This window comes from Peromyscus maniculatus, chromosome 6, assembly GCF_049852395.1.
Source record: "Peromyscus maniculatus bairdii isolate BWxNUB_F1_BW_parent chromosome 6, HU_Pman_BW_mat_3.1, whole genome shotgun sequence".
Taxonomy (NCBI): Eukaryota; Metazoa; Chordata; class Mammalia; order Rodentia; family Cricetidae; genus Peromyscus; species Peromyscus maniculatus.
Window position 1 is genome coordinate 20131797 of NC_134857.1, and position 27123 is coordinate 20158919.

General features: G+C 38.0%; 1 protein-coding gene across 1 annotated transcript in view; it reads left to right on the forward strand.

The window, feature by feature from the left end:
- Agtr1 (angiotensin II receptor type 1) overlaps positions 1 to 25551 on the forward strand; it is a 50838-nt gene extending 25287 nt beyond the window's left edge. Inside the window, exon 2 of the mRNA XM_006993810.4 lies at positions 23680 to 25551. Coding sequence (XP_006993872.1) covers positions 23727 to 24806 — 1080 coding nt within the window. The 5' untranslated portion in view covers positions 23680 to 23726 and the 3' untranslated portion in view covers positions 24807 to 25551. The remainder of the gene's footprint in view (positions 1 to 23679) is intronic.
- Positions 25552 to 27123: the final 1572 nt, after the last annotated feature.

Genomic DNA, 27123 nt, shown 5'->3' on the forward strand with positions numbered 1-27123 from the left:
GTCCTTTTACTGTTTCTTATGTGTACACGTGTGTAATGACTGACTCTTTGTCAGCTTGACACAAGCTAGAGCCATGAAGGAACAGGAAATATCAACTGAGAAATTGTCTCCATCAGATTGGCCTATAGGAAAGACAGTGGAGCATCTTCTTCACTAGTGATTACGTGGGAGGGCTCAGGCTATTGTGGGTGGTATCACCCCTGAGTAGGTGGTTCTACTTTACATAAGAAAGCAGATTGAACATGACATGAGGACCAAACCAATAAGTGGTCTTTTTCCATAGTTCTTTCCTGATTCTGAGTTCCTGCTCCAAGTGCATGCCATAGCTTCCCTTCATGAACTGTAACTTGTAAGATGTAATAAACCCACTCCATCTCAAGTTGATTTTCCTCATGGTATTTATAACAGAAGGCAAACTCAGACAATGTATTTAGAGCTGATCACTTGGGTCTCATGGGACAGGCTCTACCACTTGACTAACCACTTAGTATTGGAGAAAACTGATCTCTCTCCCTCTGGAATCATTGATTGCCTATAGCTTTTCATCTATGGGTAGAACCTTGTGAGATTTCCTCTAGCCACTTTGACATGTCAACCTATGTCATTATGTAGGTCTTATTTAAGTGACCATATTGTTGAGAGCTCATGGGTGTAGCCTTCCTGTTGCATATAGAAGATACTGACATCAGGCATCCTTGTCCTTTGCCTCTTTACAGTCTTTCTATCCTTTATTCTATGGTCCCTTAGCTTTAGGTTGTAAGTGTTGCATTATAGATGTATCAACTGGGGTTGGACATCTCATAAAATTAGCACATTTACAGCTCCCTACAATTCTTATCTAAGGTATAAGTCAAAAGATTAGGAACTATGTTATTCCAGCTAATTAAGCAAAAAAATAATGTTATCATTTTATAAAACTTGGAATGTGCTTATGAAAATTAGGCTACTTTTTCTCCAACAAAGCCTAAAAGTCAAGTGACTTGTTCAGAATGTTTTATTAGGACTAGATATACAAATAATGTATATGCTAGCCAACTGACACTAGTAATCAAAAACATAGCTTATTCATTGATTATTAATCTCATGTAAGTCCTTGTTCAATGAATCTACTTAATTAAAAGCCGGTAAGTTCTCCTTATGTATTTTTTTGTTCATCTGTGTTCCAAAACCTGAAGGAATATACTTTTACCAAAACTACAAATGTACCCTTGTGGAGTAAATTGCAGATAATTCCATAGCAGGATCATGAAGTTCATCTTAGGATATGTGACAATAATACACTCAAAAGTAAGATTTTCAAAGGTATTAAAATATTTTAAACTTATCCATTCTCATCAGTATATAGCAATAGTTTCCTTCACTACTAATGACCTATGAACAACAAATGACATTAATTGAACAAATAAAATAACAAATGCACATGCCCAACTATCAGACTTCTTTCCTGCACCTGCCCCCTAGATGATTTCACTTTAGTGTATCTTCTCTTGAAGACACACACAGTATCTTTGACAGTATAGGAAAAGTAGAAATGAAAAATAAATGGCTGACAGGGACAACAGAAGAAATGGTGGTGGAGTGAAGCCCAGGCTGCCATCTGAAGTGGTTTCTTACAGGGCTAAGCTCATCTCAGGCACAAGCAGAGTGGTCTGGCTTTCTCAGAGCACTCCCCAGCTCTGTCCCATGCATGTGCTTTTCCCATAAACTCCAAACCATGGGCCAAGGATTAATGTTGAATGTAGAAATTAAAACAAGGCTATATAGTATTTACCACAAGTATTTGTTATCATGTGAAAATGTTTGAAAGGTGTATGTAGCATCTTTCTAAAGCTTCAAATTTGTTTTCTCAGATGTAAAATTATATGGTTGAATTTGGCCAGAAATAGCAAGTTGGCAGCCCTAGAGCCAAATCCTATTACAGAAGAGTTCTGTTTAGTTCTACAATGTTTGTTTGCTATCATTTGCACTAGTGAAAATATTTCTAGAAAAGATATTTCACATAAAACATGTAATTCCATCTTGTTTTTAAAAATCAGGTTGGCAATAGCTGACACATGAATTCTTTGGCTCCCTTCAAAAATGAGCCTGGCCTTCCCTTCACCACCATGCACACTTTTATATTTCCGTTATTTCCAGATACTGTAAGTATTTGAATATAAGACTTCTGGAGCTCCAAATTTCTATGATTCATTACAAAATTAAATGCCAAGAATCTCTGATTTAAGTTTTTTCAAGAGAAGCAAAAGACTTAAAGAATAGCAGTTCAACTACATACTTTAAATACTAAAGGAGTCTTTGTTTGGATAGCCAAAACAGCATCAATAATACTATATCTGTTTTTACCAATAAAGGGCATACATTGATCCCCATACTTCTCTAAAGTTGAAAGCAATAAGTTTGACTTTATGCTCTGTATCAAAATAAACCTACTATTGAAACCCAAGTCAACATGGCATAAGCTGCATATTAGTTTTTTTATAAGCATTTTTGCATTGGGTATAACATAAAGCAAGCATTACATATCTAGGGCATAATTAAAGCTGAACATGCTTTTTATGCACAACTATGGCTACTGAGACAGACTGGTTTCCAAAACATATTTTGTGTGTGTAAATTGAAGTTTGTCATACCAAGATGTCCAAAATGATCTACATATTGTATTATTCTCACAAAATTCTATTGAACCTCACATATCTGCCTGCCCTGGTATAAAGATATTCAGCTTAATTTCTTTTTGCATTATTTTATGTAGTAATAAGGTAATATCAAAATAATACTAGCAGGAAAATATAGTATTATATAATTATTATAAAGTGCAACCTCTGAAATATTAAATAGCAATCTTGGGGGCTGGAGAGATGGATCAGGGGCTAGGAGCACTGGCTACTCTTCCAGAGGACCTGGGTTCAATTCCCAACACCCACATGGCAGCTCATAACTGTCTGTAACTCTAGTTCCAGGAGATTTAACTCCTCAACAACAATGCACACAAAATAAAGTTAAATAAACTATTTATAAAAAATAGCAATTTCTACATGTTAAGTGAGAAATTAAACAAAGAGATAGAAAGCAAGACTTTTCTTTGGGCCATCAGCTCACAAATAATGACATGGAGACTTATTATTAACTATGAAAGCTTGGCCTTAGCTTAGGCTTTTTACCAAGTAGTTCTTATAACTTAAATTAACCTTTTTTTATTTTAATCTACATTCTGCCACATGGCTTGGTTACCTCTCCTCTGTACCATACGTTGGACTTCTTCAGTGTCTCCCTGTGGTCTCTCCTCCTCTCTTCTTCCCAGACTTCCTCTCTCTCCCTGGAAGTCCAGCTTATTCTCTCCTGTGTAGCTATTAGCCATTCAGTTTTTTATTAAACCAATCATAATGACATATCCGTACAGTGTAAACAAATATCCTGCAGGTGTAGGCAAGGGAAGTTTTGTACTCTGCATATTGTACTTCTAAGGGAAGAAATTTAATTAGTTTAAGTTGATTCACCCACCAAAGGTGAGTAATGATTTGCTTTTGTTCCTTCAACTTGATCTTACAAACATCTATACTTAAAATGTTTCTTCTTTAATTTCTTAAAAATTAGTTTTATAATTTGCTTTAAGTAATTAATAGCAGATTATACAAGAACATAATCTGATTAAAAGCTTCTAACATAATTTCAATCAATATATTGGCCATATGTAGTACTGTAAATTGCACATAAAAGGTAAAATTATATTGGATAACTTAGTATATGTATGAGAACATATGAAAATACATTGAGAATGTAAATATAATGGCAGTTACAATCAATAATATTTGTGTATATTTAGTGTGCAGCAACCTTTCTCCCCACATTTTATTTAACTCTCATGCTCACAATACACGGTTTTTATCCCACTTCAAACAGAAGAAACTAAGGCTAGAAAGAATGAGTAAATTCTTGGTCAATCAGATGATTAATGAAAGATTGTAGCAGGATGACTGTCATGCTTATTATGGCTGTTTTGCTTCCTATGATATGGCAACCAATAGCCTACATCAGCTAAATCAATGTTCTCTTTTAATGTTCTTAATGCTGATGCTAGGGATTCGATTCAGTGGTAGTGTGCTTGAGTGAACAGAGCTCTGAGCTCTGAGCTCTGAGCTCCCCATCCCAGCATCACCCAACCCATGTGTGCTGTACATACTTGTAATCCCATCACTCAGGAGATAAAGGCAGAAGGATCAAAAAGTCAAAGTTGTCCTCAGCTACATAACAAGTTCAAAGCTAGTCTGTGCTACATGATACCCTGCTTTAAAACAAAAAGATTCTAAATGCTTAATAGCTATTACTATATATTTTAATGTATATATTGGCTTTCCATGCCAGCCTTTTACTAAACTTGCTTTTATTCTTGTCTAGTCTATCCATACTGAATGTATATAACATCCTATATCTTGAAGAAATTATTTGAAATACATTACCCAATTTTGACTCAAAAATTAAGAACATTTGCTGCTTCATGTCTCACGAGGGTGGTGAGACGCTGCAGCATTCGGGCTTGAGCCCAACATGGCAGATTCCCACTGCTGTATACAGTGGCGTCTCCAAGTTGCACAGACCATTGCTTGGCAGATTTAGCTTTTGCTAGTACAGAAATAAAAAGAGGTTTCTGGGCAACAGGCTGCTTTGATAGAAGCATAGACCCACTGCCTTCCAGAGTTGGCAGATAGCATGGCTCCCAGAGCTGGCGGTGAATTACCTCCACCATGTTGAAAAGCTTGGGCAGAGTCAACAGCCAAGGCTGCCACTTCAGTCCTAAATATGAAGCTTAGCAGTTTAAAGTCTCTCCTGGACAGAAAAGGATTATAGATTCAGAATAAAACATATGCAGATGAGATAAACCCTAAACAGTTTACAATGTGTGTAAAAATGTATGTAGGCTTAAAAGAGAGAGGAAAAGAAATATAGACAGTTATATAAAGAAATAGAAAGTTTTAAAAATAAAGTCTTTAAAGAGACAGTAAAGGTAATATAAAAATAAGCCACAAAAAGATGGATATTACACAGAGAATCTGGATTGTGTTGTCCTTGATATTTTTAACTGCAGAAAGACATTTGATTGAAAAGGCTGTTAAGTTAAACCAATATATGTATTTTAAAGGTATCTTGACTTCAAATTTTGGATCTAAGGATATGTTGCTTTGGAAAGGAGGCTCTGCTTTTGTTTCCACAGAAAGCAAGAGGCTATGGATTTGTTCCAGATTAAGATACATCAGGTTTGACCAGCCAAGACCTCCTGAAAGGTCTCTGATGACACCATGGCCTAAATAATCCAACATCCAGAATGGTTTCAAGGCAACTGGCTCAGACATTGCAGCTTTGCAGACTATTTCAGTCAGAACTTGACCATAATTCTTAAATTTATCAGGATCCCCATAAGAATACAACACCCTTTATCAGAAGGAAGTAGCCTATAAAACTATGCCTACATTCCCAAAAAATGGATTATGGATATTTGTCTTTGTTTAGGTTGTTGGTTACAAATTATTATTGGTCATAGTCAATGTCTTTCTAAAAGAAGAAAGGGGATATGATATGGAAATATAGGCTATAAATATGATAGGTTAAAAGGGTAGATTGTTGAACCTACTTTTAAAGAGCAACTTGTTTAAAATGTTTTTTACATTGGAATAGATTTTAGTTTATTGATATAAATTTAAAGTTAATTTTGTTATGCTATATGTATATTTCTACACTTGTTTAAGGTATTATATTTGTGCAGCTCATTTAAATTAAAATGAATAATTTAAAAATACAGATTAATAATTAGTCTTCTATGATAGCCAAACTTAATAGTCATGTTAAGTTTTCTAGGTATACATAGACATAATTTAACTAGGTAGATAATCTTCAAATACTTCAAAGACCTACAAAATATGGCATTTTAAATGTTTTAAAAACTTAGACTTTCTGGGCAATGAGACACATCTACTCCTGGCAGCACTGATTTACTTCAAAGAGAAAGATGGGCATCAAAGACACTCTATATGGACTTTTTCTTCTTCTTGGCAAAAATAGCCATTTGGGCAAGAAACTGTTCTTGCCTGAAATGCTTGACAAAATGTTGTACTGACTGATTTCAACCTCACCAAAATGTTACCCATTTGCCTCTAGCATACACAAGAAGCTGCCTTCTAGTAAGAATTCAGTGAATTTTCCATAGTAAGAGAATGGAGGTTTCCTCACCACTACCCAGGCTTCAGTCATGCTGGGCAACTGCTTTATCACTGAGCTACAGGCCCAACCCTGAGAAAACAAAACTCTTTTTTGTTTTTTCAAGACAAGGTTTTCTGTGTAGCTTTGGAGCCTGTCCTGGAACTTGCTCTGTAGATCAGGATGGCCTCAAAATCACAGAGATCCACCTGCCTCTGCCTCCTGAGTGCTGGAATTAAAGGCATGTGCCACCACCACCCGGCGAGAACAGAACTCTTAATACTAAAGATGGGAGTGTATAATTCCCTCCAAATTCAGCTGATTTAAAAGGAATAAACCATTATAACTACGACTATACATGTCTATCTAATGATACTGCTATTTGGAAGGTTTTCTTCAGTAATGTTCTTTGGGAAAAAAATCATTACCACATTCAAAAAGCAGCTTTCTGTAGTAGAGGCAAGTAAGGAAAATCAAGCCAACCCATTAAACTCTGCTTGACCAATTGTTAGGCAATTTGTTCCTTGTTATGCTTAACTTTTCTCATCCTCATTTTTCTCTAATTAGTTTCATTACAATTAGAACAATACTCTGTGACCCTGAGTCTGACATCATCAGGTGTCTGTGGACATGATGCCAGCAGAGGGCAGGATTTGACCTTGTATCACTCCATTCTTGTAGAGAACTTGGGCTAGGACAAGAGTAATCAAGCTCCTTGAAGCACCTGCAAACAAGTCACTCAAGTCCCTCTGCCTGTGTTTGAATAGAGAATCCCTGAGAGTGTAGTTTCTAGTATTATTTCATAAAAAGATGTTTAGTCAGTTCCTGGAGTCAGAGCTCCTACTGTAAGTACCTAACTTTATCTTGGACTTTTGAGGAGTTATCCCAAAGGATCTGATCCCTTGGGGGAATTTGTAATATTCCTGGGAAGATACAATACTGAAGTAAAAGATTCTAATAAAATACTTAGTAGATAACTTATTCAATAAAAGAAAAAGAAAGAATAAGGACCAGAGCAATGCTTCTCAATTTGACACATATTTATCATGGGTGTCCCCTTTATCATAAAATAATTGACATTACTACTAGCCTCTAAGTACTAAATGTTAACACCCTTCCTCCTTCAACTTATTCTGTTGTAAAAATGTAATATGTGTCAATGTTACCAAATGCCCTAAAATAGCAAAATAAAACACCTGCTCAAGAGCTTATTTATTCACCTGAAGTATGGAGGTTACCATGTCTTCCTCATAGGGCTCACAGTACTTGGGATATAGTAAATACTCATTTCATTCAATAATAAATAATATATGTTACTACTAATAGGAGTCCACTATTCCTATTAACTATTCCTTGGAGATTTTTATCTGAATCTGATTCTTGCAGAAGTTCACAGAAGAATAAAGTATTACACGGTAAATAAGCTTGATTGGAGCCCTGTACATCACTTTATGCTGAAGTCATGTAGCTGGCAGAATAAAATTGACCATTCCACAAATACCATAGCTAGTCATCTCAAGGATGATCTGTCTTCTTTTATGTGAAGGTCAAAGATTAGGAGCTCTTCCACTAGGAAGTCTGAAGAATAGCTAATGATCTGGATATAAACTTCTAAGTGCTTTGGAAGCTTTCTACATATAGATAAATCTTTGTAAACATTTCCCTAAAGGAAGGTCTGAAATGATCATTTCCTCTCACCCTCTTAATTTGATTTGTAATTTTACCCATCTTACAGGCAATAAAAATCAAAATTAACTGGGGAGAAAAACAAATAGATGATTTTAAACTGCCATGGTATTTAGCTGTAAGTGAGCAATTGCAGATTGCAAAGAAACTGAGCTGAATAAATGTTTGTAAAAACTAGAGTGTTAGATATTTCTAGCCTACCACTTTATTGTTTGAAATGTCTATTGACTCAAGGAAAATGGTATTCTATTTCCTATTGGAGGGCCCCTAACCAAGCATAATTGCTTTTTATTGAAAGCTGTATCTTTGAGGAGTGTTGGTTGAGCTAGTTGGAAAAACAAGAGAGTGTTAATATTTCAGGAATAAAGGAAAGCACAAATAAGCTTACTGTCAGAGTCAAGTTCAGGAACTGATCTGAGCAGGTTTGTTGCTGGCAATAAAAGTAGAAACCCATTGGTGAATTAGCAGTTATAAAATGAGAATTTTCTATGACAAAGTTTAAAACAAGAGGAGATGGTAGTCTTGGTGTACATAGGACATAAAACATCTTCTCTTGATCCTTAAGTATTTAGTGCTTTATGAACTATATACCACCACACTATGAAGTTCTTTTAGGCAGAAATGCTCTTTCCAATTGATAAACCAAGCAATGCATTTTATTTTTATCTTATTTTACATTGTGTAGAAGAAAAACTATCCAGAAGACAAAAATGGTACATTATTGCAAATCTCTTTTGATAAACACAATTTTAACTCTATATGCAAATCCTGGGAATATATGCAAATATGGGACTATATGCAAATCCTGGAAATATATTTTAATTTCAGACCTGATGAGTGACATGTTGTAAATTGTTTATTACTAGTGAAATTTTCGTAGGAAGCAGCACTTACCAGTAATTCTTATTTTTCTGTTGGCAATGGGTTCTTTACTTTTTATCAGCTCAGCATTCTTAGCTCTTATCACAGGCTGTTTAGTTAGAAAGTGAAAGAAGCCGAACATAGAAAAGAGAAGGAAGGACACATCACAGTAAGGAATAAGGTTTATTACAGTTAGTGGCATTGTTTCATTTTAATTTACATAGAATTCAAAAGGACTTAGTGAAGCTGGAAAATCTGTCCAATTAGGCAGTGTTTTATTGATGCCTTTCAGTTCCCCACCCACTGTTTTACCCCTTGTTTATACTTTAGTTTCTTTCACTTCTAGTGCATGATGTATCCTAATCTGTCTTTACCAAATTTGCTTGCAGTAGAGGCAATTAATCATTTACATTAGCGTGAATCTAACAGCATCAACCAAAGTCCAAAAGCTCTATGATCTCATAGGATCTCCCCACATGCCGTCATATTTAGTGTTTCCACCAGTCTTCCAAGCCAGAGCAAACATATACTTACAGCTTCATCCTCATCCATTACTTTCCAGATAAAGACAATGAGTCACAGGTGACTGAAATCCCAGCTCCATGCCATAAGAAATAAACATAACCTGTATCTAGATGTTGTGGATGCCATCTCTGTGCACCCCTGTGGCCTTACCAACTTGGGCTCATTGGAGTCATTGTGTCCTCAGGTAGATTGAGGAGTTTTAGGGCAGTTCTAAGTGTGTTGTGGAAGTGGTACACAATCTCGCTCAAGGTAACGGCATTGTAGATGGGAATACGTGAAAAAGATACTTTATCAGATAACATTCTGCTGGGCATACGTGGATTCCACAATTCCTGAATGTATGAAAGATATACAGAATGTAATGAGTAATTCTTAAGCTGTACATAGCAGCTTCTCCTGCTGTCATTTTTTAACCCATCCAGAGGTCAGATGAAAACATTCTACCTGTGGTAATTTTGTTACTCATTGGACTTGAGTTTGCCTATTAATCATTATTATTGGCAGCTATGCCATATTTGGAAACTTAGATGTCTATACTATAGTGTTTTTCAATTATTAGTGTGCATCAAAATCACCTTTTTGCCCCACCCACTGTTTCTGATTCAGTGGGTCTAGGTGGTGCCTGAGTCTTGCTTGCATTGTGAATAAGCCCTGAATGATACTGAAGCAGGGACTTTGCTCAAGCAGTCATGGAGCCTGCATGGATGTCTGTGAGCCAAGCTCTGCTGTTGTTTACAGCAGCAGCTATCTCAAGTATGGGGAGCATTTGATCATGGCTAGACTCAAGTGAGATGTGCTGGAAATATAAGTTATATATCACAAAATGATGCAATTAGATGCAAACTATCTAGTAATAGCTTAGATTTTTTGGTTTTTTTTTTCCTTTGTATTGAGAGTAGATTGTTTTGTTTATTTATTTATTTTTACATCCCAACCAGTTTCCCCTCCCTCCCCTCTTGCCAGTTCATGTCCCTCTCCTCTGCTCCCCACCTCTCCTCCACCTCATCCATTCCTCCTTCTCTGCTTCTCTTCAGATAGAGGTGAACATCCCATGGATATCCGCCAGCCATGGTATATCAAGTTACAGTGAGACTAGGCACCTCCTCTTCTATTAAGGCTGAATGAGGCAATCCAGTAGGAAGAATGGGTCCCAAAAGCCAACAACAGAGTCAGAGACATCCCCTGCTCTCATTGTTAGGAGCAAGTTACAAGTTAGACCAAGTTACACACTGCAACACATATGCAAAGAGCCTAGGTCAGTCTCATGCAGACTCCTTGGTTGTTGGTTCAGTCTCTGTGAGCCCCTATGAACTCAAGTTTTGTTTTGTGTTTTTCTTATGGTGTCCTTCTACCACTTAACCCTACAACCTTTCCACTCTTCTTCCACAGGATTCCCAGAGTTCTGCCAAATGGTTAGCTGTTTCCATCAGTAGCTGGGTGAAGCCTCTCTGATGACAGAATATCATTAGGAAACATTTCATTAACTTTTTTTTAACCATTTGTGTTTGGTTCTGTCCTAGGTCTCTAGGCTATCCATCCTCCATGTCTTGGCCCTCAGGGGGAGACTCCCTCTCACTGTAGAGGTCTCACACTATGCCAGTCATCGGTTGGTCACTCTCACCATTTCTGCACCATCTGTACCCCAGCACATCATGTAGGCAGGACAAATTATAGGTCTATGGGTTTGTGGCTGAGTTGGTGTCCCAGTCCCTCCACTGGAAGTTTTGCCTGGTTACAGGAGATGGCTGATTCAGGCTCCCTACCTCCTATTGCTAGGAGTCACCCTCATAGATTCCTGGGAGTTTCCATTGCTCTAGGTTTCTAGCTCATCCCAGAGATGCCCCTAGATCCCAGCTTTCTCTCTTACATCTCTCCCTCCCTCCTCCCCTTCCCCCTACCTGATCCTTCCTGTTCCCATCCCTATTCCCCCTTCCAGGTTCCTACCCCCATCCACTAGCAAGGTCCATTCTATTTCCCCTTCACAGTGCAATTCATACATCACTTCCCTCATTTCCCCCCCACACACATACACACCTCCCGCCTTGAGCCCTCTTTGTTACTTAGCTTCTCTGGGCCTGCATTATTTTCCTTTACTTTATATCTAATATTCAATTATAACTGAGTACACACCATGTTTGTCTTCTGGATTTGAGTTACCTCACTGAGGATGACCTCAAGACCCATATATACCATTTCTGAGCATATACCCAGAGGACACCCCACCATATCACAAGGACACTTGCACAACTATATTCATAGAAGCTTTATTCATAATAGCCAGAAACTGGAAACAATCTAGATGTCACTCAACTGAAGAATGAATAAAGAACATGTGATACATTTACACAATGGAGTATTACTCAGCTGTTAAAAACAGGGACATCAAGAAATTTGCAGGCAAATGGATGGAACTAGAAAAGTTCATAGCTTAGAGTTAATTAATTATATTATTAAAATTAATTTCACTCATTATCAGTTTGATTTGATTTTAATTTATTTCTTTTTTTTTTTTTTTTTTTTTTTTGGTTTTTCGAGACAGGGTTTCTCTGTGTAGCTTTGCGCCTTTCCTGGGACTCACTTGGTAGTCCAGGCTGGCCTCGAACTCACAGAGATCCACCTGGCTCTGCCTCCCGAGTGCTGGGATTAAAGGCGTGCGCCACCACCGCCCGGCTTTAATTTATTTCTTAATGTGGCTACTACAAAGGTTGTGCTTACATATGTGGTTCGTATTTCACTTCAATATAAAAGACTAAAAATAAAATAGAGATTAGTTAACAACAGAAGATTCACCCCGCCCCCACAAAAGAAACACTTTGCAGTGGGGTCAGAAAAGCAAAGAAATGCTGTCTGTGGGTTAAGATTCTACCTGAAGGTCCCAGTTTGCACCTCAGCACTTGTCACTAGTTTTAATATACAAATTACACAACATCTACCAGCCACATGTATGTCATTCATCTTTAATTCTTTTTTTTTTTTTTTTTTTTTTTTTTTTGGTTTTTCGAGACAGGGTTTCTCTGTGTAGCTTTGCGCCTTTCCTGGAACTCACTTGGTAGCCCAGGCTGGCCTCGAACTCACAGAGATCCGCCTGGCTCTGCCTCCCAAGTGCTGGGATTAAAGGCGTGCGCCACCGCCGCCTGGCTCATCTTTAATTCTTAAAACCAGCCTGGTGAGATGGCTTAGCTAGTAAAGGCCCTTGTCCTACTGTGAATTGAGCTCAGTCCTCAGAGACCACATGGTGGAAGGAGAGAACTGACACTGACTCCTGAAAGTTGTCCTCTGAGCTTTACACACATGTGCAAAAACCCATATATGCACAACATAAACACTAAATCAATCAATTAATAATAAGATATAGTAATTCTTAAAAATAGACTTAAGATTAAATAGCAAATGTTTCTACTGAGTTTAAAAATTAAAAATTTTCCCCAATCTTTAAAGCTCAAAGCTGTCTTTTCTTCGATTGACATGACTTGCCCTTGAATAACCTTATAAAAGGTTATATTTTCAATGTGTATTTGTCTTCCAACCCTCTCACTTTTCACCTGTAGCAAATATGAAAAAGAAGTAAGAACAGGTGGTGACATTCCCAGTTTTAGCACCTTGTAATGTTTAAGGAATGACAAAACACGAGATTGAATTGCTGCTTAGAGGTGATTGATGAGTAAAAGAACAGACTTTTCTGGAACTCCAGTCTTATCCAACTTTACTTGGGTCCTACAACTTCTGTAGCGTTTTAATATTTAAAAGCAAAAACAAAACTTTGAACTAGAGAGAAGGCTCAGTAGTTAAGAGTACTTGTTGCTCTTGCAGAGGACCTGATCCAGTTTCCAGCACCCATATAGCAGCTCACAAACATCTATAACTCCAGTCCCAGGAGATCTAACATCCTCATCTGACTACAAAGGCACTGCACACATGCAATGCAAATATAGTAATGTAGGTAAAACACTTATACAATGAAATAAAGGAAATCTCAAAATTTTAAAAGCTTATGAAAAGAATAATGTATAAAAGAACATGGTCCCAAAAACTGTATCTAGGACAAAAATCAGATAACCTGAATGTCCTTTATGACATCCATTCTTTTAGGACAGCAGGTCCTGAAGTTCTCAAAATGCTATTGATTGAATCCTTCAAATGCTACATGATGTGAATCCAGGTAGGATCTAGACTTGTCACCTCTACTTTATTATCCTAAGGCTTCAACATGGAAAGAGCATTTCATTGAGTGGTAACTTTATAAAGAAAGAATGAAATTGTTACTATATAGATTGTATGTGGAATTTCTTAATTTATCCTGAAAGTCTTTTGATTTTGTTGTTCTTAATTAAAATTTAGTATAAAAGACTTAATTATAACTAATCCTTTAATACAGGATTTTATTAATATAGGCTATAATCTAAATTTATAAATAATGAGCTGACTTAAAACATATTTTGCTTGCCAAAATAATGAGCTGACTTAATAACATATTCTGCTTGCAATGCCAAGTTGCCTTTATCTTCAAAAGATGCATATCCTTTCAAAAAAAATCTGAGAATTCTCTTAAGTATATGATCTCCCTTGAGGTTGCAGAAGTCTAAAGCCTAAAGAAGTTGAGGGCTTGGATCAAGTTCACCCAGCAAGCAAAAGGAAAAGCCACAATCAGAACTTCCTCTTCCTCTTTGTCCATGGCTGGATTGCAGACTGTAGTTTCAAGAGTATTCCTACTGTAATAATAATAATAATAATAATAATAATAATAATAATAACAATAATAATAAAACATTTGGACAAATGTATGCAGTATTTTGTATATTTTCTGCTTTTATATTTAAATGTTGTAGCTATGAAGTTTATGTATTTGAAACCTTAATCTAAAATTATGTCATGCAGACAATAATGCCTAGAAGAAAACTTGTGATATGTATACATTCTACAGTTTCAGAAGGGTCTAAATTAGCACTGTCTTGCCTGACTAGTCACTTCCTCTTCCCTTTAAAGTGAGGTTTTAAAATGAAATAAAACAGTTTCATTAATTGAATCAGGTTTCACAAAAAAATCTGGGGCATTGGGGCTAGAGAGCATCAAAGGTTCTTGCAGAGGAAAGATTCCATTCCCAGCACATACATCAGACAACTGCCCTTGATCAGGGTCCAGAAGAGCAGATCACCCTGCTTCCGACCCTTGAACACCTCCTGTATTCACATGCATGTACCCACAGAGATGCACAAATGATTAAAAATAAAATGAAACTGCATTCACACATCGAAGGACAAAGATATTACTGAGAGGCCGATGGTGGTTATTGCCTTGTCATCCATCCATTGACTAGGACTGCCCTAATCAGGTTTCAGGACCACATCAGAACTATTTCGTTCCCCACAGCAAGGCTGCTTATCTAATGAAGTGTGGTGATCATAGTGGAAAAACTCTGTGAACTCATAAGCCTGAAGAATTCAACTGTGAAAAAGATAGGAATCAGCTTACTGACAGGCTTTCATCTAGTTTTTTTTTTTTCTTTTTTTTTCTTCCTTTTCTAACATCCGGAACTCTCACCTCTTCTTACTCCTTAACAAACAGAGAATATTTTCGGCTGACACCAGAGTGGCAAAGGGAGAATATTTTTAAGCACAATAATTAGACTTGTTCATATATCTTTGATCTCTATTGATTTCTTTTTTCTTTTTGAAATAAAAAACAAACAAAATGCAACCAAGAGTTCGGGATAATTAGGAGGAGGTACCTGGGACATGTGTTATTTTGAATGTAATTCAGAGTAAGTAGGTTTTTTTAGATAAAGGGATTTATCTTATTTCTTGGAAACTGAGATATGGAATTAATATTTTACTTTTATCAACATGCATATCCTAGTTTGAAAGGAACTTCTGCATTTCTTTTCATAAAGCTAGAGTCTGGGCTAGTGAGATGGCTTAGTGGGTAAAGGATGTGGGCACCAAACTCAATGACCCAAGTTAAATCACCAGGATCTACACAGTAGAAAAAGATAATGGACTTTCTTAAGTTGTTCTCAGACCTTCGTTTGTGTGCTGTGGCATGTACACACACACACACACACACACACACACACACACACACACACACACAAATGCAAGACTTGAAACAGTCAAGCAGGAATTCTTAATACACAGGCAACCAAAATGCTTGAGGAATAAAGGAACACACAGCATCCATAAAATAGGTACAAATTGTTAAGAAATAAGAGCACATAGTTTTGTTTTGTTTTATATTTTAAAGAAACTAGTAGACTAAAATTTTAGCCAACTTCTGTGAGTTAATGAATTCACAGTGAATAATTACTGTCAGTTGTTCCCTGAAATGTTGCTGGGGAAGATGGACATACAAAAAAAAAAAAAAAAAGGGGGGGGGGCTGTTTTCTAATGTCTGATTTGTAAAACATACACAAGATAGAAAGTGGGTTTATTGACCTGTCCAAAACTGTAAACCTGTCTATTTCTTTTATATATGAGCTACTTGCAAAGAAAAAGAATTGAAATACTACTGCTTGACCTTGGAGCTCTATCATCCTTAGCTTAGGAAACTATGGAGTATGTTTTCTTTAAAATGCAAACTCATTAAAAATAAAGCAACACACTTAGCCGGGCGATGGTGGCGCACGCCTTTAATCCCAGCACTTGGGAGGCAGAGGCAGGCGGATCTCTGTGAGTTCGAGGCCAGCCTGGTCTCCAAAGTGAGTTCCAGGAAAGGCGCAAAGCTACACAGAGAAACCCTGTCTCGAAAAACCAAAATAAATAAATAAATAAATAAATAAAAATAAAGCAACACACAATCAGAAGTATTGGAGACTCTTTTATATGAAGGAAGAAAGAAGAACAATCTTTTGTCTTCTGCTTTCTTCAGGGAACCAAGGAAAATGTGAAGAAACACAAATACCTACAAGAACAAGCAGACTGAAGGTCTCACCTGACTCATGGCAAATTTGTTCAGCTGCTTCTAATTACATTTTACCCATACTCCTTGAAAAACAGTTCGGAGTTTTTAAGCCTTTTAATGGCAACATGAGAAATTTACAACTGATAAACCTGTTTTGTATTCTCTCATGATTTCCTTACCGATCGGTGTTCTGAGTCAATGCTTGCCTTGCATTAAAAAAAAAAAAGTAAAGTTTCAAATAAGAATATTTGTTAAACATGATTTGAAATTAATACTGGTACTTTCACATAATCTCATGTAATTGTATGTTTCATGTTCAAAGAGAATCACTCCCCATCTTACAGATGATGAGTCCAGGGCTAACATCCAGAGAAATGGTATGACATAACCAGAGTTACACTGTTCTAGAAATGACAAAGTGTGAAGTATTTCTGCTCCAAACCCTTCCTCCCCAGCCTACAGAAAAATGGCGCATAGAATTCCTGCATACCACAGAGCGTGAACAAAAACAATAACAAGACCTAAAGTTAGAAAGGCTTTCCCTTTGGCTCTTTAATCCTTATTGAAAAATTTAACTGCTACATAAATCCAAACACATCCATATGGCTATAGATGATATTCCAATATGTATACCCATTGTGTGATGACTAGATGGGGCCAAATGTTTCTATCTCCTCAAATATTTTTCATTCTCATTTCTGTATGAGAAAAACATTCAGAATGCTTTCTTTCAGCTTCTTGAGATGTACAGTACTCAATCATCATCTACGTCACCCTACTATGTTATAGAACAATAGAATTGCTTACTGCTACCTGACTGTTCCTTAATACCTATTTGATGTTACTATTGTCAGCATTCTTTTTTTTTTTCAGAATCCAGCTCAAAGGGTGCAAGTAGAAATGCAGCTACTTTCTGTGTCTTACAATTTTCATTTTTCTAATAATCCTCCTTAAGATTCTTACCCAAATAGCTCCCTTTTAGCTTAAAAAAAAAAAAGAGCCCCACTAACACTCTTCTTTTATCCTCAATAAAGGCAGGTGCCAATTACAGGAGTTCCTGTATAAACTGATGACATGATTGTTCTATGATATGGTTAAGGGGAAGGTTTTTATTGCAGACAGGAGAGAGATAACAGCCATAGGCATCAAGGAGAGTCCAAAGCAGAGAGGAAGAAAGAAGTAGATTAACCTGGTTAACCTGGCCATAAGAGAAGCAGGAGCAGAGCAGAAAGAGTGAGAGAAGGGGGGAGAGGTAGAGAAAGGAAGAAAGAGAAGGGGTAGACAAAGAAGAGAGAGGAGAAGAGAGACAGAGAGCTTATCTAAAATAACAGTGTTATAAGGGTTATGAGTAGCTGAGGGGAGGGAAATGTGTGAGGTGGAAGGAGTTTAAAGTAGGAGAGAAGGGCTAGGAGCCCAGCATGGACTTTGAAATGTGTAATAGGCACTTGAGCTACTAAAGGAGCCTGGAGAGCAGCATGCACTTTGCTATGCTAATAGGTATGACAGATAGCCATTTGTCTCTTCTGTCTTTTGGAATTTGGGAAATAGAATTTCCTTTGGACCTGACAGTTCAACTTTTCATTCTTCTATAAGCCCCATGTTTCAGGAAGGCTTATCAAAGTAGTATGATGGGAGACAGTGTGAAGCTTGGTCTATCTGAGGGACCTTTAGCAGTGGGATGAGGATCTAACCCTGGTGCATGAGCGGGCTTTTTGGAGTCCATTACCTATGGTAGGACCCCTTGCTCAGCCTTGATTTGGGGGTTGGGGGGTGACGGTTGGGGCCTTGGACCTGCCTTAACTGAATGTACCAGGCTTTGCTGACTTCCCATGAGAGGCCTACCTTTTTGAATGAGGGAGTGGGGGACAGGCTGGGGGGGGGAGACTGGGTGGGGCAGAGAGAGGAGGGATTTGAGGGGGATCTGTGGTTGGTATGTAAAATGAATTAAAAAAAATTCTTAAATTAAAAAAAAAAAGGAAAAAAACAAAGTAGTGTGAATACAGAATGGAGAGTGTTGTGGCACTCTCCCATTCAGAAAGGTGCAGTGAACATTTGGACCAACATTTTGAAGAGGTTATTGAGCATCTGTAAATTCATAACAGCTAAATCCCAGAGATGTCTTGTAGGCACATGTAAAGAGCGAAACATGCAAGCTGTAGAGTATTGGTGAAATTATTAAGGTCACTCCACGTAGTTAAAAAGGAAGTTTATTTAGTGGCATAACTTACAAATGAAGGGATAGGTAGGTTTCAGGGTCTGGGAAAGATGTAGGGTGGTGTTCTCTAGAGAACTCTGCTCGGTCTACCTACAGCGTCCAGGCTCCAGGAACCAAGAGAAGGTGGCACATCCGGATCTCGGGTCTTCAGGGCCCTCCCTTGGCCCTGCCTTGTAGGTGTGACAGTTACCGAAGCCTCAATGGGGGTTGGAACTTCCAGATCAAAGCTGGAATGGCTACCCACTACAGTAGAGCTTCATCTCGACTACTTCTTGGCTGGCCAGTTTGCTGCCTTTACGTTCTTACTGTTCTCTTTCCCCCTCACCTTCCATAATCTAAATGCTTTCTCTAAGTTTTGCTCCCCTTTTCATGCCCTATACTTATCACCAAGCTGGGAAAACTATAAACAGAGAACATCCCACATGCTCTGGAACATAGTGGAGATGACTGGATCTCTAAGGCTCCTGTCCCCCTGCTAGAAGTGATAATGTAAAGGAAGAATACTCGGCCTGTGCTCATTTACATATTTGACAAGATATGAACATAGCAGGTGTTGGGGACTGTGATAGATAAGTGAGAGCCTACAGAATATATCTATCCATATTCTATCCATATTTATTTTCCTTTGTTCTTGTCCCCGAAAATTCCTCTTCCCTCCTTATGCTCTTTTTTTGTTGTTTGTTTGTTTGTTTTTGTTTGTTTGTTTGTTTGTTTTTTGGGGTTTTTTTTGTTGTTGTTTTTGTGTTTTGAGACAGGATTTCTCTGTGTAGCTTTGGTGCCTGTCCTGGATCACACTTTGTAGACCAGGCTGGCCTTGAACTCACAGAGATCTGCCTGCTTCTGCCTCCTGAGTGCTGGGATTAAAGGCATGTGCCACCACCACCCGCACAGCCCCTCCTTATATTCTAGTCTCAAGTATGAGAAATGTATTTCCTTGTTAGGTGACTGTTGTGCCCAGGTCATAAGACCCCCAAGCAAGACCACCACACAGCCAATATCCGATGCAAGCACACAGAAGTTTTTTTTAATAACAAAACAAGCAAGCCCTGGGCTTGGTCCACATTCAACATCCGACACAGCACAGCAGGAGTAGGACACCCCAGCACTCACTTGAAGGGGTTTATATAGGAAAGGTTTACATGCAGCTTGGGACTGGACGAGGGGGCTGGGGTGAGGCACTTCTTTGAAGTTACTGGCTGAACTATAAGCATGAGGTTACTGATGGCAAACAGGATTCAGGGTATTACAGAGACATAAATTTTTTACTTCCTATGTCCTGCTTTTGCTGAACCCAGGATACATACATTCAGATTTATTGTTCCAGTCCTATTCTCCCTTAAGTTCAATTTCTGGTCAGTTGAGTCCATTACTCCCCATATTCTGTTTTACCAAGTCCAGGATATATAGACTCATTGTTCCAGCCTTATCTTCTCATGAGTTCAACTTCTTGTCAGTTCTAAAACTACTGGTCAGCAAATACCTTTAGAGGAGGTGAGGGGAGAGCATCTCTCAAGATGGCTACTGATTTTTCCCTTTCAGTGACAAGTCTTGATCCTAATTCAAATAGTCATGGAATTGTTCTGATTAGTATATTCAGTCCTGTGTCAAAGGTCTCTCAAGTAATACACTCATTAATTAATCAAGACCTCATTTAAACTTCCAAGGATGTTCCCTGTCTTAGTCAGGGATGCTGAGATGAAACATCCTGGTCAAAGCAACTTGAGGAGAAAAAGTTTCTTTCATCTTACAGTTTGTAGTCCATCCTCCAAGGGAAGTCAGAGCAGAAGAGTTCCCCTCCAGGGAACCTGGAGGCAGGAACTGATTCAGAGGTATTAGAGGGGTGATGCTTACAGGCTTGCTCCCATAGCTTGTTCATCCTGCTTTCTTTTAGAGCCCAAGGCCACCTGCCCAGGGACTGTACCACCCACAATGGGCCAAATCAACCACTAATTAAGAAATGCCCTAAAAGGCTTTCTCAGTTATGTTTCCCTCTTCTCAGATAACCCAAGCTTTTGTTGAATTAACAACAATAAATCATCCAGGAGACTCCCCTAGCTATTCAAAACAATCCTTGGCACCTTAACTACTAGCTGATATAAATCATTTGAAATGCAGAAGCAGACCTCAGCTTGTAAATTGGATTCCAAATCCATATTTACAAATTTGTCCTTTCAAATGCAGATCTTTTCCCTGTTTATTCTAAGCTGAGTAGTCTCAGACTAGTCAGTACAATTTTACCGACTCCAAACAAAATTAATGGAACCAACTGATTTGTGTAGGGTCAGGAGGGGAAGAGGGAGGAGGGGAGGAGGGGAGAGTTTCTTCCTTGCTCTAGCAATTCACGGCTCCCAAGAGATGAGAGTGAATTTCTTTCTATTTTTTGTTGTCCTTATTCTTAAGCCAAGCCAAATATTCCTACTCTTGGTACAGAGTTCAATCTGGCCTCTTTCGTTTTTTTAAACATTTGTTAACCTTGACATTTCTAAATATTTTCCTGAGCAAAATCTAGCTACTTCCAACTACATATGAGAGTAATAGCAAAGAGGTAAATTAATCTTTACTATGGTAGGAATGACTACTAGTTCATGAAAGTTTTATGAAGTAATCAACTTTCATAAACAATATTTATCTAAGGAAATTATATTGTTAGACTGGTGTAAGTTCCATAACTATAACAAAAGCTATGAAAAGGTAACCAAAGCAAAGGGAAGTCCTCCTGATTGAGAAAGACCTAAGCTTATCTCTCTCAAAGCCGTGGGTTCTGTCAAGTTATTTTTTCCTTGCAATTTGTACTGTTTTGTAAACCACATATTGTTGTGCTCAGATCGTAACCCCCAGAGAGACCACCAAGGACGAGCATACCAGAATGCAAAAGCAAGGTTTATCTGTTTCAAGTCATGACAGGGAACTCAACTCAAGCCATCTCAAGTGAGGCAGATGGCTCACTTCTTTCTTGGGGAAGTTAGTTTTTATAGGCAAAACCCATAAAATTTCTTAGAGGGGAGGGAGTTAGTATGGGTCTATCCTTGATTGGTCCAGTTTTTCCCGGGCCTGGACTTTATCTTATTCTAGCTTATCTGTTTGCCCTGTCAGGAGTTTTACAACTCCTCTCCGGGGTCTGGTCATGTTATCTCCAGAGAGTTGCATCTCGTGGTTAATTGGTTACCATCAGACATCCTGACTCTGTTCTTTTGTTCCTGGGGCTGGCATCATCATTTCTGGGGACTTGAAACTGGCCTGGGTCTATCTATATTGAGATATCTTTGTCTAAGGCCCCCTTTTTGAGACAATAGAGTGAGAGTCTTGTTGTGCCTAGATCATGTCCCCAAAGCCGCCACTGGAGACTTTATGTACAGAATGCAAAAGTAAGGTGTTTTCTAAGTTTACAAGCCTCCAGGGAGGCTCTTCCAAATCTCTCACTCACAGCAGGGAGGTTGGAAGGAGCGCTCCCCTTTCTTTGTGAGGCTAGTTCTTAAAGGCACAGACCATATAATTTATTTTAACCCGCCTCCCATTTTAGTCTTTTGGTCGAATATCCTGACTGTGTTTTCCAAAGTCCCTGTAGCAGATACAGCCACCTGGGGAAAAGGGGGTCTAAGTTCTTATCTACACTTACGAATCCTGGTTTAAGCTTCTCTTTGTCTGTAGGGGATAGAGTGGGGGGGTTTACTGAGGTATCACACATATGTGTATGGTTCTTCTGCCCATTGTTTTCATTTTCTTATTAATATTGTCAAGTTGACTATATATATGAGACTCTATGAGCAAGCAAGAGCATAAATTGGGGCTAATAAATCCTATAGAAAGTCATCTCAGTCCTATACACTCACAGCAATCAGACCACTTGCCATTCACTGATGCCTTATCTACTCCCAATCACGGGACCTTCATCAGTCAAGTGGTGAGGATATGTCAAAATCCTTAGAGGGTCAAAACACATGTCCAAAGTTCCAAGACTATTTGGAAAAGTTGAGAAGACTTCACAAAAAATACAGCACATGGAGTAAGTAATGCCTATGTGTAGTTGCTAATATTCCTATCAGTGAAAGGAGTAAGGGGTTTAAATTATATAAAGCTGTATGCAAAGGAAAAGATAATGAAGGTGGAACTTAGACCCTTAAAGAGAGACAATAGCTTTAACTACTCAGAAAACATAAAAAGATCCCTTCTCTTCTAGAGTGTTATCCTCTCAAATCCAGTAACTGAAGTCTCCTGCATTGTACTTTGATAGACAAGAGTACAGAGGCCAAACACAGCCACACAGGGAAGAACAATAGAACTATATTCCTGTTCCTTTTCTTCCCCAGGGCACATTGTCAAAGCAAAATGCTCTGCCACATGCTTGTAGCAATCTGATTATGACATCATAACAGAATCTGTGTAATGAACAGCATGGCCTGCCAGGGTACCCTCACCTCAGAGCACTCCAGCTCAACACCCTACCATAATACTCTAACAGAGTCTCAGGACTTCCTCCCAGGACTTCCTGATGGATTTACATAAGACAGAATGTATGGAATTTTAAAATAACATAGGTGAACAGCTGAAGTGTTGATCATGTGAAATGTTGGGAAAATATCCACAAAAGTCTCTATGGAACTCCTTTCTAAGCATATATACATCTGAATACCATAAACAGCTGTCCCTGTACTTCAGTCCTTACTAGAGATATGTCTTGGAAATAATTCTAGCCTAATCTGTTCATTTGACACCCTTGCTACTCAGCAAATTAAATAGTTAACTTTAGCATTAAGTCCAGAAAGAGCCAATAGGAATGCAAGTTCAAAGAGGCATTTTGGTAGACTGAGTTTGGAATTTAAAAAACAAAAAGTTTCACCCTGAAGCAGCATGAAAAACCATGGAAGGAATTTTATTCCCCAAAGCATTGAACTCTCCTTATACTACCCCTCTTAAGTCTATTCCCACAGTGACCAATAGCAGCTGACTGCTTAAGAGAAAACATTAATGCTAAATACCCAAGCAAAGATCGAGAGATTAAATAAGTTAAAGAATAAGATATGTATGCACCACACTCTTAAGGTTAAAAATCTGTTAATCAGCCCTGCTCAGCCCAGGAATAGCTCTCAAGTCATTCACAATAGCTAATTTAGTTTGGCAGTATTTTTAAATGCTTAGATTTTTGTCAATCAACTTGGAAGTTAGGACTTACCAACTACAGAGATCTAATTTATGATCTAATATTTTTCCAAAGACTAAAGATGAATTACTGGAGTTGTAATTGAGAATTAAAATTGCTCATTTACAATAGGAACTTACACTTTCTAAAAATAAATCTTTGTTTTCTCCAGGTGCGTTTTGAATAGTGTCTGAGAACAACTCACCCCAAAAGAGCAATATGATCCTTAACTCCTCTATTGAAGATGGAATTAAACGAATTCAAGATGACTGCCCCAAGGCTGGCAGGCACAATTACATTTTTGTCATGATCCCTACACTCTACAGCATCATCTTTGTGGTGGGAATATTTGGAAACAGCTTGGTGGTAATTGTCATTTACTTTTACATGAAGCTGAAGACTGTGGCCAGTGTTTTCCTTCTGAATCTCGCCCTGGCTGACTTATGCTTTTTGCTGACTTTGCCACTGTGGGCTGTCTATACCGCTATGGAATACCGATGGCCCTTTGGCAATCACCTTTGTAAGATCGCATCAGCCAGTGTCAGTTTCAACCTGTATGCCAGTGTGTTCCTGCTCACCTGTCTCAGCATCGATCGCTACCTGGCCATTGTCCACCCAATGAAGTCTCGCCTCCGCCGCACAATGCTGGTGGCCAAAGTCACTTGCATCATCATCTGGCTGCTGGCTGGCTTGGCCAGTTTGCCAGTCGTCATCCACCGAAATGTATTTTTCATTGAGAACACCAATATCACAGTTTGTGCTTTCCATTATGAATCTCAGAACTCAACACTCCCCATTGGGTTGGGCCTGACCAAAAACATTCTGGGCTTCCTATTCCCTTTTCTGATCATTCTCACCAGCTATACTCTAATTTGGAGAGCCCTGAAGAAAGCTTATGACATTCAGAAGAACAAGCCAAGAAATGATGATATCTTTAGGATAATTATGGCTATTGTGCTTTTCTTTTTCTTTTCCTGGGTTCCCCATCAAATATTCACTTTTCTGGATGTGCTCATTCAGCTGGGCATTATCCAAAACTGTAAAATCGCTGACATCGTGGACACTGCTATGCCTATCACCATCTGCATAGCTTATTTTAATAATTGCCTGAACCCTCTGTTTTACGGGTTTCTGGGGAAAAAATTTAAAAAATATTTTCTCCAGTTTCTGAAGTATATTCCCCCAAAGTCCAAGTCCCACTCAGGCCTGTCAACAAAGATGAGCACTCTTTCCTACCGCCCATCAGATGACATGAGCTCATCGGCCAAGAAGCCTGTGTCTTGTTTTGAGGTGGAGTGAGAGGTTCAAAGCCTGCTGGTGAAGTGATCACCTGACAGAAGAAGCCAGAGTAGCATTTGGCTAGACAGCTCACTACTAAAGAAATGTTCAACCCCCACCCCTTTCAGCGTTGAAGCAGAGAATGGATTTGGTGGACTGTGCATTCTTTCTAAAGCAATAAACAAAAGCTTTTCTTTTTCTTTAGAATGAATAGGAGCAAAGACACTGTTCACCACCTTTTTCAATGACTGGAAAGCTGCTCTAAGGATAATGTCAAAAACTGAGTGACTATTGATTATGAAAAAATGTACTGGCAGAAAAACAATGTCTCCTGTCCCTTTTCATTCTGTTACTTTTGATTTCCAAATGAAAGTATTTAGAATATATTAAATCTGTAGACAAGCAATAAGGAGATGGGAGGTCATCAGTTTCCAAGGAGCAGAGAAGCTTTTCCAACTGTTTAGCTACTAATGACTATGGTATCATTGTCCCTATGGTTTTCTAGACAGTAGTCATCAAGTTTCAAGACATTTGTGAAGTTCTACCAGTAACTTAAGAATCCACACTGCCAAAACAGTGCCCACAAAACAGCTTGCCTGTATAATGGTGTTAAGACAATCACACACCAAAGTTGAACCACTTGTGAAGCTATGATTCTGTCTCAAGTAATTGTGTCTTCCTAGGCCAACCAGTTTTATTTCTTATCTGAGAATTATATAGTCTTTGTTAAGCAGATTTGTCATAAAATATATCTTACAGTTATATATATATATATATATATATATATATATATATATATATTCTATGTATATATGTATAGCTATATCTCTAAGCTGTTGTTTGATTAAAATCTAGCAAACATATTATCTTGAAATAAAATTTATCATAATGTATTTAATCTTCACTACTTAAAACATACATTGATTTATTTTTTAATTAAACTGAGAGTAAACATGAAGATAATTTTGTTTGTTTTAGCTATAACTTAATATGGGTAGTTATAAACTTCCCATTTTTTATTACATTTATTTATTGTGGGCATACACACACCACAGCACACATGTGGGAGTCAGTTCTCTCTGTCTGCCATATAGGTTCCCAGGATCCAACTTAAGTCATCAAAATTGGAGGCAAGAACCTTTAACCACTGAGCCGTTTCAATGGACACTATACATTTTAAAATTTCACTTTTGAAAAGATATAGAAGGAAACACTTCATTATAATGAATAAATACATCCTTTTGAAATTTTCAAAGTTATTCTGTATAACAAAAAACATCCATTCTTTATAACATAAAGTAATACATTTTATCCATAATTTTTAATATTGGGATTTGTCTAATTATTTATGTGACCACTGTAAAAAATTATAAGATACATAAAACTGATAAAATAATAAAAGTCTTATTCTCTAAGTAGTGTAAATGAGCATAAAGAGTATACAGTTGTAAACATTACATAGTGTTTTCTAAAATATATAAAATAAGTTATGTTGTCAACTGTTTGACTCAGCAACATGAGATATTTACAAAATTTCATTAGAAAGTTTACTGTAATGTAGCAGGAATCTTAAAGAGTCTTATTAATAAAACCAAACCTGAGGCCAAGTATTGGGGTGAACACTGGAAGATCAGAGAGACAGAACAAGCCACAGCTAACCTCACCTGGCCAACTTCTCAGCTGATCTTGTTTCCTCAGACTGGATGCCTCTGAGTCCTCATATCTGAATGGCTCTCAGCTGAACTGTACTGCTCAAAACCTAAAAGCTTAACCAGCCAAATGCTTCTAGTTTCTGGTCCTAATGCCTTATATACCTTTCTGCTTTCTACCATCACTCCCTGGGATTAAAGGCTCGCTTTCTGGGATTAAAGGAGTGAGTCGCCATGCTTGGCTGTATCCTTGAACAGATGGATTTCTGCCTCTGGAATGCTAGGATTAAAGGCATGTGCTACCACTGCCTATCCTAAGTATCTAGTGGCTTTTCTGTTCTCTGATGCCAGATAATTTTATTAGGGTACACACTATTTTGGGGATCACAATACACCACACTGTAAAAATTCACATGCTACATGGAAGAGTGAGAACTTGTCTACATCTGAAGAACCTGCTGTAACATAATGTTCCTATCTGGCAATTGTATCATTCTTCAACCTAGAGACTTCAACTGCTCATGAGGTCAACCACAGAAGGCTAAGATGCCAACTCTTGTCATACCCCCCAAAAAAAACTGTCACCAAAAGATTTAGTGATATAAACTAGTTGATAAAGACTGTGAAGAAGGAATTCCTTTAGAGAGGTTCTGGTGCACAAGGCAGAATGTCTACCAATAGCCTCTTGC